Source organism: Hippopotamus amphibius, chromosome 11, assembly GCF_030028045.1.
Source record: "Hippopotamus amphibius kiboko isolate mHipAmp2 chromosome 11, mHipAmp2.hap2, whole genome shotgun sequence".
In the NCBI taxonomy this organism is placed as follows: domain Eukaryota; kingdom Metazoa; phylum Chordata; class Mammalia; order Artiodactyla; family Hippopotamidae; genus Hippopotamus; species Hippopotamus amphibius.
In genome coordinates this window covers 37,542,418-37,558,966 of record NC_080196.1, presented here as the reverse complement: position 1 = coordinate 37,558,966, position 16,549 = coordinate 37,542,418, and the positions used below count along the sequence as shown (strand labels likewise).

The following is a 16,549-nucleotide window of genomic DNA, read 5'->3' as shown; positions in this document are numbered from 1 at the left end:
AGAGGAGAATATGCTTATTAAGCTTCCTTCTGATATTAAATTAAATGGTGTGTTAGTTACCTTGCTTTTAGTTGTACTAACAAAATATGTAACCCAAACTGGCTTTAATCATAGGGAAATTTATTGGCTCATGTAACTATAATAGGAAATGCTTTAGGTCAGAAATGACCTAAAAGGTCAGGGACCTTTTAGTCAAGGATTTAGTTTCTGCCATACCTCTGCTCTATCTCCATGTGGCAAAAGTCTGCCTCTCCTCGTGGCCATAGATGGCTACCAAATGCCCCGATGTTACATACTTCCTTAATCATGACTGACATGAGAAAGTCCTCTCATCATTAAACATGAGTCCTGAGATTCACTAGGGACCAACTTGGGTCACGAGCCGTCTCTGAACCAATCGCTATAGCCAGAAGAAAGACTGGCTCTAATTGGCGTAGAGCAGTCGGGTCTGCTCCTGGAGCTGGGATGAGCTTCTGGCTGCTACCCCTGGAGTGAATGCTGTAGTGGCAATCCCAATGTCCTTTCCAGAAAGGGTTCTAAAATTGTTAAAGAGAAGAATTAAAATTCAAACCAGGATTATGGATTAGAAAATACGGTCTTTAAAAAATGGAGGAAATGAAGGCAGTGCATGAGAAAACAAAGAACCCAGGACTTAGAATCCAGCTGCCCCACTTATATGATCTTAGGCCAGTCTCTTATATTTATGAGCCTCAGTCTCCCCACCTGTAAAAGTGGGATTAAAATGCCTGCCTATCTCACAGAAATGATTTAAAGATCAATAGAGTTTCTTGGATAGTTGTTAGTAAAACAAAAAGCACTCCCTGTTTGGAGGGGGCTTCAGGCCATGTTCTTTACGATCCCTTCGGAGATTTGTAGCAGAAGAAACCCAGTCCTAGGCCATTTCTTTATATGAGGGCCCTGAGCAGGTACCCTCCCAGCTCTAAAGGACTTTAGGAATACCATAATAAGCCCAGACCCTTTGGACAGAAACGGATCTTCAGAGTGACTCGGAAACGGCCAGTATCTGAGAGAGAGGCGGAAGTAAATTATTCTTGGTGGGGCTGCTTTGGGTTCTCTAAACTGGGCAGGAACCACATGATCTGAATGGCACAGGGTGAGGAGGTGCTCGTACAGCCTGAATTTTAAAAATCCATTTTGGATTTCATGTATAAATACAATAACATGTTCCTGAAGACATTCTTTAAGCAACAAAGAGTGGAACCCCACATCATACTTAATGGTCTCTCCACGTACCTAGAAACGATGCCTGAAATCAATAATTTGGTTTACTATTTCATGCATTAAAGCGAATTTCTTTGAAAGAACTCAGATGTCCGTGGAAGATTATCCCCTGAGAACTGACAAAAATTTGGAGAGTCACACTAGCACTGCACCACCAGTGTTTTCTCCTGGACACAATACACTCAGTGGAAGCCAAGTGGAAAGTCCCACTCGTGTTGGATAACTGGCCGAGACTGATTTACGTAGAAGGAGAGAGAGCGAACACTCTCTGTGCCCAGTGGTCTCTCACTTGACGTTTGGGCTGAGGAGACCCAGGATCACCTGCGGAGCACTTGGTAAGGCTTATGGTGGGAACAGGTATGCACGGCCCCTTCCTTTTCCTCCACGAACTCGGTGTCAAGCGCCAACATGCACCCTGTTATTGTGGCTTAAAATGTTTTTGAGGAGACTTTTTTGAAAAAAGTACTACATACACAAGGAAAACTCCAAAACCAACAGCACTCTGGCAAATAGAAATTTATTTACTTCTGAGCGCAGTTCAACTCAGAACAGCTATGCCCTGCGAGCAGGTGTGAGGTCTCACAATTATGGCCAGGGGGCAGTTACAATTTGCATGGGATTTCTATAACCAACACGGGCTAATTCCTGTAAGAAAGGCTACCAAACTGTCTTTTCCTAGTCCATCTCCATCTTATATATTCAAACAGAGACAGAAAAGATGTCTCAGTTTGCATATATTACCGACACCTACGTGAGTTTCTATTACAGCATTTATCTTACTGCATTCTAAGTATTTGTTTGTATACTTTGCTCTTTCACCGAATGACATGGTAGCACAGGCTATTTCTCCATTACACATCGATCCCCATGGCCTGATGTAAGTCATAGCACCAGCGGACACTCAGTCACAATTTGTTGAATGAATGAGCGAATGAGTGAATGAAGCGAATTAAACTAAACTGTCTTATACTTCCAGTCTCCGAGGCCCATAATAAAGTACTTCATAAAGCAAATTGGTTTATAGAAGTCCTTGAATTCTGTAATTCCATCTATAGTATCTGCTCACCCTTTTTATTATTCTCCTTCCTAGGTACTCTTTGGTTCCCTCTCACTTACGTCTTTCTGTGTAAAATTCCAATATTTCTCTACTGTCCACTGACTTTCTAGCAGCAGCTCCTAGCTTTACTCAACCCCACACACGCACATCCACACACTGCAGTTTGCCATGTTTATGTTCTTCTTTCCTCTCATACTGATCTCCTCCTTCTCCTCCTCCCTCCATTATTTCATGTTATAACCTCCATGAAGACCCTTGCACATCAGTGTAAAGAGCTAACGGCTGCAGTGATGCAGCGGGTGTCTATGAAACAGATAAGTTACATTCAGAGAGCCACAGGTCAACGACATGTGAATGTCACTGCAACCCTGGGTGAATCAATCCCCAGATGGAGCTAAGGGCTGACAGGCTCCCAGGTCCCCCTGCCTGATATGCCCTGACCCCATCCTGGCCGGGCTCACTCCTACTCATTCCTCAGATCTCTGCTTAACGTTAGTCCCGAGAGAACTTTCATTTACTCTACCCTCCTAGTCTAAGTCCCATCCCCCTGTTCTCCTCGCCCCTTGGACTTGCTCTGCAGGCTCCCACTGGGATTACAACCACGTACTGAACGAGTACTTATTCAATGCATGTCCCCCTCCAGTGGACCATGAGACCTTTGGGGCAAGGCCTGTTTCTGTTTCGTTCAGCGCTGTGCTCCAGGGCCTAGCGCAGTCCTCAGCACATTACTGCTCCTTATAAGTATCGGTTAAATAAACAAACCCGCTATGTAGAAAATTAAGTGCCGCACAGCCACCAAGACTGCTCACATCAGGCTGATGTTCCCAGAATTTTGAAGAGAAGAAATGTAGGGAGAGGAATAGTTTCACTGAAAAGTAACAGCTTGCAAAGGTTGTGCAGAATGAAGAAAAAGAAAGGATTGGGAGCAGAATGTTTTTCTTGAGTGATTACAATTGGTGGAAATTCTGATTCCACTAACAAATATAAACATAATTTCGTATGAATGAATGGATATAATGAGAATTAAAAGACAGTGCTAACACCTGAAACAAGTAGGTATATTTGGAAATAAATCGCTTTGAATACAGTCCATTATGTTTTCATGTCAATGTTATATAAATGTCCTATAAAGCAAGAAGATCTGTTAAGTAAAAGTAGTCTGTAATACCTGAGCAAGAAGCAGTTCAGGAATGCTGACTGTTGTCAGGATCACTAAAGGGATCTGAGCACCACGCAGGCCTTAGTCTCTGGTTACTGCATTACTGGCATTCATTTGGTCAGAGCCTAATTGTGTGTGCCCTGTTCACAGAGAAACCCTCAGGTTTCTCTCAATCTGCTTTTCCAGCCAACTTGACCATTGGAAAGCATTTAACGTCAGGACAACATCGTTCTCAAAAGGGTTCATTAGGCAGCTTTAAAAAAGTAGGTTTTTCCTCAAAGCTTTCAGTCTCCAACATTCATTAACAAACCCTTCTGTCTCGCCAGTATCCCCTGGCCCTCTCCACTCCGGTTTTTGATCATGTTTCTCTCTCTCTGTCTTTTAGAATTGGTTGCCATCTTTAACATTCAGCTCACAACATTTGTACTCACAGAGCTGAAAGGAACTTGAGAAATCATTTAATTCAACTCACTCCTTTTAGAGAGGAGAATTTTTTTTTCCAGAAGACTTATTTACCAAAATTCAGATGAGCTTTCTCTGCCCTCAGAATAAAATTCAGAAATTGAAATTTGAGCATGCACTGGGATGGACTGTAGTAAACTTGGAGTGGGGACAGGGAGGAAAGCTAGGGCAAAGAGAAGCATCACAGGCTCAGAATCACCAAATAGATGAAGTCACTACAAATGGAAAAGATACTGGTCACCTACACATTATGGTCTCATAGCTAATTTACAAGCCTGAAACAAGTAGGCCACGGAGGCAGTTTCTAACTTATGTTCACACCCACTATGAATTTTACAATTAAAAACAATAAGGCATAGTGAAAAAAAGCATAGGCTTTGGAGCCAAGCAATTTGAGGTTCAAATCCTCATCCCACCACTAGCTGCATAATATCGTGAAGGCCTTGGGAAGACCTGAGCTATAAAAACTGTAAGATGGGGGTAGTAACTAATACCTACGGGGCAGAGCTGTTGTGAGGTTTAATGGAATGGTTTATACAGAAGTCTAGTAGCCACACCAATGTTTACAGCAGCATTATTCACAACTGCCAAAAGCTGGAAACAAGTTGTGTCCATCAACAGATGAATGGATATACAAAACACTATATATCTGCATTTACATCTACACACACACAAGGAGATATTATTCAGCTTTAAAAAGGAAGGAAATTCTGATACGTGCTAAAACACGGATGGACCTTGAGATTATGCTGTGTGAAAGAAGTCAGACACAAAAGGACAAATATTGTATATTTCCACTTATATGAATATCTAGAATAGGCAAATTCATAGGGACAGAAAGTAGAAGAGAGGTGACCGGGGGCTGGGAGTATAATGAGACTGCGAGTTGCTGTTTAATGGGTACAGAGTTTCTGTTTGGGATTATGAGAAGTTCTGGAAATGGATGGTGGTGATGCTTGCACAACATTTCGAATGTAATTAATGCCACTGAATTGTACACTTACAAATTAGTTAAATGGTAAAATTCACCTTATATATATTTTGCCACAGTAAAAGAAGAGAAACAAAACAAGACAAGACAAAAATACTAGGAGAATGCATGATGTGAAATATGTGGTCAAAAAATGGTAGATATAGGTACATCCCACTCTATCCATTTACCTGTTCTAAGTAATGTAGCGACAAGTTGATATACTTGGCCTCTGTTAGAAGCTGGCCCCCGACTCCAGTCTTTGCAACTCTCTCTGAACCAGCCAGGTCAACCAGATGCAGCTTGGCATGGCACACAGTTGCGGATCCCGGTTCCTTGCTTGATAAGTGAATGGTGAAAATGCAGTGGGAACGGGTCGAAGCTTGGTTCATAGGAGTCTATAAAAAATAAATTGTAAAACAAAAGTAATGTGAACAGTGGGAATTTCTGAAGAATATCAACAGATATGAATTTATATTTCCAGTGAAAAGACTTCATTTCTCATGAACACTTTCAAATGGAGTGAAAACACTTGCAGCTGAGATCCTTAACATGAATTATTGTCAATGTATTACCTCTAGAACGGCTAATAACAGATGTGGCTGGGATCATTCAGAAAATGAGAAAAGAGCGTGAATGAGGTAAAACTGGGGTCCTCTTAACCAATACAATAACTTTATTTCATTACATGACCACATTCCATATCTTAACTTTGGCTAGCCATATTGAAAATGTTCAGTGTGAATTTCATGGTAAAAGAGGTGAGAATGGATGGGTTCATGGAGAGAATGCATTACACAATCATAAACACAATCCACATAGAAGGATACCCAACATCACTGCTGCTACCCAACACTGAACTGGGGTTTCCAGTCAAGGAAATAAGCAAGAAAAAAATATGAGGCATAGCGATAGAAAAAGAAGAAATTAAAGTGTCATTATATACAGAAAATATTGTGGTTTACATAATGAATGCAAGAATGTCTACAAATAAACTGTTAAGGACTAAAAAAGATTAGCAGGGTTGCTGGATGCAAGATCAATATGAGAAATCAATACAGTTCTAATAATCCAGCAACAATTAATCAGGAACTATAACCTTATTCATAATAGCAGCAAAGATGATGAGATAATAAGAGATTAATCTTATAAAAGATGTATAATTTGGAGGAAAAATGATAAAATAATATTAAAGAATGCAAAGTGAAAATCTGAATAAATGGTGTGCCAGATATTAACATACCATTTCATGGATGAGGAAATTCAAAATTAATCTCTATATTAACCTATATATTCAATGCAACTGAAATACAAATGATGCTGGTTTTATTTGCAGAACAAAGCAAATTAATTCTAAAAATCAGGTGAAAGAACAAATATTGAAAAGTTAAAAACAATTTGGTGAAGGAATAATAAGGAAAGGGGTCTTGTCTAGCTATATATCAAGGAATAATCATAACACCATAGTAATTAAAAGTGTGGGACTGGTGCAGGAATAGATAACTAGATCAGTGAAATATGCTGTGTTCATTTAAGGAACTCTGTATAAGGTATGGGTGACATCACACCACAGTAGAGAAAGGGGGGAGTCAAGGGAGGGAGGGAATACGGGGATATGTGTATAAATACAGATGATTGAACTTGGTGTACCTCAAAAAAAATTAAATAAATAAATAAAATGCTATAAAAAAAAAGAAAAAAGAAAAAAAACAAATGGTGCTGGAATAACGGGCTATCCATCTTGAAAATGTAAATATAGATTGCCTTCTCACACAAACAAATTCCAGAATGTATTAAAGACTTATGTGTAAAATAATATAACTTTAACATTAATAAAATATAGAAGCATATTGTAATCAACCCAAGGCATGTAATGGATAATCTATGATAAGACATAAAACACAGAAATGAATGGATTTGAAATATTTGACCAAATAATCCAAAATTAAAGAACTTCTGTGTGATGAGATCTACCACAAAGTTAAAAGACTGGGAGATAATAATTGCAATATATATGTGGCTGACAAAAGATTAATATTTGAAATAAAGAACCCCCACAAATCAATAAGAAAAAGACAAACAACTCAGAAAAAAATGAGCAAAGGATACGAACAGGCATCCCAGAAAGAAGAAACCTGAAAATGGTCAACAAGTCTTTGAAAAAAAATGCTCAAGCTTACCAATAGTCAAGACAAATAATTAAAACCCAACAATAAATTAGTTAATTCACCTTGCTCAGACTGGCAAAAAATTTTTAAAATAAAGTCTACCAAAACAAGTGTTTTTAAGGATATAAGGAAGCAGGAACTTTTATATACTGCTGGTAGGAATGTAAATCAAGAATCTTTTTTGAGAGAATTCCCTATGACCCACGGGCCACCAATACACTGACTACTAGATATATTTCCTAGAGAGAAACCTGGGCCAGGTACATTATGGGGAGAGAGAGAGAGACAGAGGCAGAGAGATGGGTGGACATTTGCTGCAACACTGCCTGGGGTACCAAGAAGTTGGTGCATGATGTACAACCTAAACGGACATCTGTGGTGGGAAAGAGGAATAAACTGGGATAATTCAAACAACAGAAAATTAAAACGGAGCAACTTTTGTATAGACTTACATAGATTTCTAAAACAGGATGCTGGGGAAAAATGGTAAGTTAAAGAATGATACAAATACGATGATAGAACTTAGATAATTAAGAAGGCAATATTATCTAAAAATATTATTTCATGGTGCTATAACTTGTCATTAAAAGTGTACAAAAAAGGCTGGAGGATATAGCAAATTAATGATAGTGGTTGCCTTTGTGAGGGATGGAAGTGAAAGGCCAACAAGGAGACTTTAACTTTATCTGAAATGTCCTATTTCTTTTGTTTAAAAATTATCAGAAGTAAACAGATATCAGATATCTAAAAATATCTAAAATAAAAATTATCTAAAAATATTCTAAAAGAATGTTTATATGAGTCAACACATTCAGATCTCCACCTTTGCAAAACAGGACTTAACGAAAGAATTTCCATATAGATACACATGTATTCAGATACAGTAATATATTTGGATGCTATTTCAACCAGAAATTCTTTCTATAAATATAAATTCTTGATATATACCATCATTGATTTACACCAAGTAGCAAAATACACAGATGTCAAAACACTGGCATAGTTCTGGTGATGATGACGTAGCTAGGGAATTAAACAGGCTTAAAATCTGACCCATTACTCGTTGCCACAATAACTATAGCCGAATCTAGCCAGTGTGTGATTTCGCGTGCTAAAGTGGATCAGCAAATAACCGTGCATGTAAAACCGCAAACTCAAATTTAGAACCTAAGTTGAGGTGTTCTGGAAGTGACTGCAAGTTATTTGCAGAACTTAAACATGGGTTTCATTTCACTGTTATATTCTCACAACAATAAATCCTACAGCACTGTGACAAAAGTCAAATGACAATCGATATAAATGACTAACATAGAGACTATCCCCAACAGCTGTCTTCAGCTTCTAAATTGACGCACTGAAATCACAGTAAAATGTGGACCATTAGCAAACAGTGGAAGAGTGAACCCATTGCAAAGGGTACATCAAGTTAAATTGTATTTCTGTAGTCTGTAATTAAAATGCAGTAATATGTGTAGGAGTCTATGCCTACAGTTTTGTAACTTCTCATAAATATTTTCTGCATGAAGTAGTAGTTGGTGTCCTCTTAGCTAAAATTTTCTTAAACCTCAGAAAACATTCTTTATGTGTAGCTGTTTAAGTGTGATTGAATGTGGCAGTGTCTGCTCTGTGTTTATTTAAGGACATCTTTATGTCTCTTAGGCATGCCCCTGCATTTGTCCTTTTAAAGGTAAAATTGTATTAAAACATTTCTGAAACTGCCTAAGAACAGATGGCACCATTTAGGCAGATTCATTCAAATTTAAGCACACATTTTAAACAAATGTGCTCTTGGCATTAGAGACAGTGCCTTTGGAAAAATTCTAGTGATGATTAATCATCTGCATGCAGAGAGCTTTCACATTTCATATCAGGCTGTGTATACAGCCCCGTGTTAGGCAGTATACAGACAAGAAGGAAAAGAAGGTCTGGACCTTGCCCTCAAGGCATTTATAACCTATTTCAGGAGCTAATGACAAAATGTGTGAAATGCGAGTGAACAATGACAAAAAGGTAAATGTTCAGGAAAGAAAGTGATCTGTTTTCAGCACTGAGAATCCTGATCTTTTAGGTAAAAGCTACAAATGCTACCCATTCCCTCATTATGCAAGCTCTCCACCCTCCTTCTATTCCCAGGTTTCTAGAGTCAAACACTCTCCTGGTACTTTCTCTAACTGCTTGCTCTGTCTCCTTTTACTTTATTGGACTCTTTGTTCTACAGTCCCTAAAATAAGCATGTCCCAAGCTATGGTCATCATATTTCCTACTCCTGGGGAACTCTTCCATGGCTCTGATTCTCATTGGATTGGCACTGGTGGTGTGGTTAAAAATCACACACCCAAAAATCTTAGAATTGGGTATCGGATTGACCTGGTTTCTTCAAGCCCTGGTTCTATCACTTACTACTGTTGAAATCTTAAGCAAATTTACATAAAGTACTTTTGGTTTTTCATGCCTTTGAAATGCCATAATAAGACTTGCTTCACTGCAAAGAGTTATACGAATTACTGATTGAAGTGTTAAAGTGGTCCATGAACTGTTAAAAGGTCATAAAAATGTCTTACTGTTGATGCTCACTCTGTTCAGATGCCTCCCATATCCTCATTTCCAACCACAATTTCTCTGTACCCCAGATTAGAAAGAATGTCCAAGAGCTGGGCTGATAATTGTCACTAAAATGCCCTGCCGGCATTCTTGTACTTAATGTTACCCCGAACAACCTCATCACTTTCCCTCACTCTGTGTCCAGTCTGTCCTGTTGCATTTAGCTCCGTTCGCTTCTCTCCATCTCCAAATATCCTTTACCTCTCACCTGGGTTGCTACATTCTTTCTTTACTAGTCTCCCCATATTTTTTCTTGTCTCCTCCAACTGTTCTCCACCTTGCAGACAGAGTAATAATTTAAAAACACATATTTGATTATATCAATCCCACTTAAATCCCTGAATTAAATTAGCATGCTCCCTAGGACTAATATTTCCAGTTCCTACAACTGTGTCTTATACAACTGTTTATTAAACTCTTTTTAAAGTATGGCACTCTGACACTCTGAACTGAATTTATTCTTTCAAATGTAGCCTAACCACAGCAGAGGAAACTGGAATCTGAGCCATCTAAATCTACCATTGCCAATAAATAGCACACAAAGTGATAAACCACATTTACTCCAGCCTTTTACCCATGCTATGGAATTTCTTTGGGAAAAACACACACTCGTTTATTTGATGACTGCATTTGATTAGTTTTTATCCCAACATTACTATCTGTTGAGATAATGCTAGATTTTGATTGTTTTGCAATTTTGTGCTATCTACGAAGGAAATTAACTTGTTTCTCCTCACCCAAACAACTTTGTAAGACATGGAGTAAGGCAGATCAATAGCATTCCGTGAAGACACCCGTACTTACTACTCCACTAGGTAATAGCCACGGGTATTTTCTAATTGGCTTCAATCCAAGTACTTTCATATACCTTCAATTTCTCTTTATATCCCCAAGGATATTTTGAGAGACTTTATTAAATAAATTGAATTCACTTGACCTATGAATTTTTATAACCCTATCAGAAAAGTGAATGAAATTAGTTTAAGGTGACTCAATGCTGACTCTTTTCTAATTGCTTATTGACCATCATTTAATAATTCTTTTTCAGATTCTTTTTTGGGATTTGGTATCAAAAATATTAACCTGTTATTTTCCAAATGTTTTCTTTTTTTGCAGAGTTGAGAATAAACGACTTCCTTCTATAGAGTAGAAGTTTAAAACTCAGGCTCACTGGGTCCCTTATAGATTCATCATATTGGTAGTCTGTGGTCAATGCAAGTTAGTTTTCCTCTTTCTTATCTCCAGCTTAGCAAAAGCTTACTTCTCCCTGAAGGCCTATCTGAAAGGTTACCTCCTCTACAAAAGCTTTCCACTTCCCACCTCCTCTCACCTAGACTCCAAGCTCCTTGAAGGCAGGGACTGTGTCTTACACATCATTGTAACCCTAGGATCACATTCACAATAGTGTTCAAAGACGTCTGTTAAATCGTTGACGCTTGCTCATTTCTAGTTTTTTGGAATCTCTATGGCATGCTTCATAATTTCTAAAAGTTGCCAAATAATTCAGACACTACATCTGCAAACTCTTTAAATACATGAAATATAATTTGTCTAAAAATTAGAATTATTTGTACAGTAAGATTGACTCCAGTCTCTACACCTATCTTGAGTTTCAATTTCTCTTTGTGCCTGATTCCAGGGCTCTTATTATCCACTACCCTGTATATCTTCAACTGCCTTTTCTCTTGCCTAGAAAGTCCTCTTGATGGTCAAGTATTGGCCAGTATGTCTTATTGAAAAAGTATGCCCTTTTCCTCCTCCCCAAATAAGCCTACTCTAAATTCATTTATCTTCATGAATTCCCTTGGACTATTCCCAATTGGCATTAACTACTGTGTTCAGAGTGGCCATTTAAATATTTGTGCATATAGTATAAAATACTTAATATCCAAACTCTGGAAAAATCCATTGTTCCAAATGGATTTTTAAATGCCTATCATTTAAAAAGTTACGACATTGTAAAGGATTTGCTACAGAGTGTAGTGAGGGATGATGGTGGAATCCACCAGGCTACAACAGAGTGTTTCGTGGTCAGCCCATTTCTTGCAGTGTAAAGAATGGTGCGGAGTATAAAGGTGATTCAAAGATGGCCTTATCAGACAACGATGGCTCCAAACTGTCTATCTTAAAGGGGCTTGGAGTAGAAATGTACTTGTGGAGTGGTACTTGAAGCTGCTTTTGCAGCTTTACATAATACAGCATTAAATCAAGTAAACACCACATGTCTGTATTGAAGGCTAAAGCTCCTTCTCCTCCAGCCCTTGAAGCCACTTAGGCACTGGCTGGGCTACCACACTAAGAAGCTCTTTCACTGAACAAGAATCATTTTCTACAGAGCAGGAGATACTTCTAGGCTGAAAGAGAAATTTGAAAAGAAATGGTATAGCAATAAGAATTGGGTAACAGTGATAAGCATTTTCAAAAGCCTATTTATTCATCTTTCCTGTTGGAATGTGCAGATGTACAACTACTAATCCTGATGCTCTATGATTTTGTTACACACATTCTTATTGGTAGATCAACAAAAATTTCCACTTTTTTTCATTATTTGATCATGATTTGTATGTGTGTGGCCATTTTCAAGACTGAAAATTTTGATTTTGGGGGCAAAAATTGATATGTGAAATATGATTTTTGCCTTTACATAATATACTATTATTTTTTGTAACAATTCTTTTACTTTTAGTTAATCTCAACTGTTTTCAATCACTTCAAAAATGATTATAAATAGTTAATAAATATAGTATTCAATGATTTGAATAATTTCTCTATATTACATATAAGATTTCCTAGGATCCTTTGAATACTTGCTTTTTCTTGTCATATCTCATAGCTTATATTCCATTCTTATGTACCAAAACCTTTCTTTTTCCAATCACTTCTCTATTTTGGAGTGAAATAGCTCAATAAGAATTTCCCTAATTTAGAATAGGTCAGGTGAAGGATATCTCTCTTAGGTTGGGCAGGAGTATACAATGTACATGCTTCAGACTTTTTAAAGCAAACCAACTAAGAATAACAACAGCAGCCACAGAATCCAGAATTCAGCTTTCACTCTGGTTCTCTTTGTTTGATAACACTTTCTAAGCAGATATCCTAACTGATCTGTTCCTTTGCTCATTTGCTTTAACTTAATTAAAGACTGAAAATACATGGAGGTTAGCTCCCTGTGTTTCTCAGACTGATATCTGAGCCTTTCAAGTTAAAACTCACCCTTAACCTAGGGTTACCTAACCCTCCCCTGACTGGTTAATGATTTCTTATCCAATTCCTCCCATGGCACATGGGTTGGTTAGGAGACCCACCACACACTTGATACACACTCACTCAGCCTGGAAAAGTGATGCCTGACCAAACCTAGTGGTTAAGCGTGTGACCCTTTAAACACCTGTCTTGATGTTTACTGAGGTTGTTTCAGAACATACTGCTTAGCAGCAAAATATCCCCAATTAGATAACCCTCTATTGGAATTAATGACCCTAGATAGAGCTGATTCACTTTGTTGTACAGCAGAAACTGGCACAACAGTTTAAAGCAATTATACTCCAATAAAGATCTGAAAAAAAAATAAAACCATATATACATACATATATGTCATAAAAAAAAAAAGATACCTGGCTTTTAGAAAAGCAATCCAACTCATTTTCCCTAGTTGCAAGATTTCTAGGTCCAGTGTATTATCAGAGCAGCTTTGTAAAAGGGAAAAACAGACCAGGCACACCAATTCTGTTTAAAATTTAAAAGTAAGCTTTGGAGCAATCTGAAACATGTAAGAATGTTTTAGCAATTGTGATTCACCTTTCTGATAAGAATAGCTTATTTTGTTTTCTTATATATCTTTATATATACCCTCTAACAAGTCTGGAATCAATTTGATGGATTTTTGATTTTCGTGTCTTCAAAGATCTGTTAGCTGACTTCAAAATTTTAGGAAAATTAAATGTCAGAATTAGTGATCGATCTTCTTCTATTGGATATCAAGAGTCAGAAGATTGCTTCCCTATGGGTCATTTCCCCAAAATTTGGCAAATCAAAGTCAAACACATTTATACAAAAATCTAAGTATGCTATAATCAGCACATATGGCAAACTGAAAAAGAATTTTACCTATATCTTTAATCAGAGCTATGTTCAATTATCATCCTTGTTTAATATCCTTGAACTGGGTATCATCATATCAACACCAGGACAAAGCTTTGTTCTCTGAACAATGGAAAATATATCACCCCAAATGTTCCCCCACCTTTTTTTTTACTTGACTGCAAGAGGAATCTTAGCTAAATTTGGTCCTCAACAGCATCCTTGTTGTCTAGCATATCCACGTTCCATTTTTTAAATTGTTTAACTTCTTTTCTCTCTTTTCTTCCTCTTAAAATTCAGTCTGGCTTAATAATTTCCAAGTCTAACCATACACATAATTGGAAAAAAATGATATTATGGGGCTAAAAAGTCTAATGATCTTCTCAAGAATTTATAGCAGTTCATTTAAACTGTCTTTTGGGAAAACCTTTTTCTTTACATACTATACACCTCGAGATTATAAGTAAATTGAAAATACCCTTTATTATCCTGTGTATAGACCACTAGGAACAGGTAGTGATACACACTAAGCAGAACTCAGATATACATCTGAATAATTTTATTCTTATGAAGGAAGTTTACCCTGTCAAATTGATTGTGATAGCTATCAATGCAGTGTTTGAATTCAGAAATCAAGATCAGTACTGGACACAGATTTGACGACAATGTCACTCACAGTACAGATACTGAAGGAAGAATTCTAGAAACACAGATGTCTAGTTATTATACACTTTATTTTACTCCCATTTTATAGTCCAATAATCTTGTCTACACATTTTGAAGATTCCAGAGTTCTCTCTATGGCTATGAAGATCTCTTGCTGTTAGAATTGGCAAGACTCCAAATGGCAAACCCAAAACGTGATCACATTACTTGCTAAAGGTTTTGGGCAGTTGATAAGACCCCTGTCTCCTCCCTCTTAGCTTGAAACCAATACAAGGAATAGATGCAAAAGTCAGCCTGCCAAAAAATGAAAGTATTTATCAACAAGAAATGCTAGAAGGATAGCTTCTTCTTAACATTGACTTCTTATAGCCAAAACTGACTTCCTGCCAGTTTCCCTCATGTGTATCCCTGACTGTAAGTTAAGCCAAAAGCAATCTATCTGAATTATTATCCCAATTTCTTATAGAAATGGTTTTACTCAGGGGCTGATCTATGCCTCTTTGCCCTCCAATCCATTCCTTCCCTTTCCTCCACTTTGCTCTACATCACAGAGAGCTGAGTCCTAAAGGCAGTATTTTCCCAAGACCCCTTTTAGCTGGCATCCAGCTGGGAGGACAGGCAGGGGGAGAAATGCTCTGGCTTTTCCCTTCCTCATGCCTTCCACTCTCCTGCCAATACCTCCTACCAGCTGAGACCTGCCTACAGATTGTTATAGCTTCCCGTCGTTGGTCATCTCTGAGTTGTATCACCATTCTGTTTGGCTTCTCATATTCTTCCATCATCTATGAAACAAAACTACCTGCACTGATTTCCTCTGTTTTAAATACAGAGTGGTTTGTTTTCCTTGTTGGATCCTGACTGATACACTCAATTAAATACACAGCCATTTAACATAAAGCTCTCAGGTGTTATACAAGACTGATAGAAGTATATAGTCTTTGTATTTCTTTCAAAGTTACAGGCAAGACACTGCCCATTTTGTTACACAAGAGCCTTTAAACAAGTATAGATACAATTTGCCTGCAATTCAATACATGTAAGTTTGCTCTCTGAACAATGAAAACGATATAACCAAAAATGTCAAAATGTTTCCCTTGTTTTCACTTGTCTGCCTGAAGAATCATAGGTAAATTTTGTCCTTATTGGCAATAATTAACTCATTCTAGTTATCGATCATATCCATCTGTCTTCTTCTTCTTCTTTTTTTTTTTAAGAGTTACATGTTTTTATTACATAAACATTATATCCCTTGTGGGAGCTGGTCTTCAAGTTTGCTTCTTGACTTCACAGATATATTCACAAATCTAAGAATGATTTATGAGGCAAACACTCTTGCACCCCCATTAAAAAACTCATTGCCTACATTTTCCAACCAGATTCCTGAGAATAATAATAGGTTTTGTTTATTTTACAGTGTAATACATAAATTGGCTTTCAAGGTACAAAAAAGGACAGACTTCTAAAATAAGTCTCCTTTTGTTTACAAAGTTCTATAAAAATACATTAAGTATGCTCATGTGTTTGTCCTTTGACTTAATATTCCAGTTTACCAGAAACAAACAAAAAACAATAAACAAAGCTACGCAAACCACGTTAATCTTGCAGCAATATAATGTCAACATCATCATGAACACCTTGCAAAAGCAGTTCTCCTGGATACGTAATAATCTTCCTTCGTTTTGCAGCTTTGAGAGTTCCTACCAATGCTTCAGAGAGGTTGGCACATTTGTCATCTCAGAAGAGGACCCCAAATTTCACACTTAATTTTCCATCAGCATTTTTTGAACCCAGACGATGAATTTCCTCCACTAAGAGGTTAACTTCGTGATCCACATTCATTGCTGCCTCTCGGCCTCCTTTTCTTTTCCGAGAAAACTGGGGCCAGCGTCGGTTCAGACTGGTTATCTTCTTCAACGCACTGGAGAGGAAGAGCCATCTGTCTTATTTTAAATCAAGATTCCCTTTAATTTTTTTTCCCTCTTTGACTTTTTTTGTCCAGGTTTATGTGTTTTAATATTGTAAGTTGCTTCAAACCCATTTGGAAAATAAATGATATATATAGCACTAACATAAACATTGTTTTCTTATTGAAAAAGCCATGCTACATTTGAATTTTATGAAGAATAATGAGTTATTATTTTGTA

General features: G+C 37.4%; 1 protein-coding gene and 1 pseudogene across 1 annotated transcript in view; both read right to left on the bottom strand.

Moving 5' to 3' along the window:
- The window catches only part of KIF6 (kinesin family member 6), a 363,044-nt gene that overhangs the window by 232,317 nt on the left and 114,178 nt on the right, over nucleotides 1–16,549 (bottom strand). The window contains exon 7 of the mRNA XM_057698188.1: nucleotides 5,082–5,288. Within this exon, the coding sequence (XP_057554171.1) occupies nucleotides 5,082–5,288 (207 nt within the window). The remainder of the gene's footprint in view (nucleotides 1–5,081; nucleotides 5,289–16,549) is intronic.
- LOC130831381 (costars family protein ABRACL-like) lies at nucleotides 15,953–16,290 on the bottom strand (annotated as a pseudogene).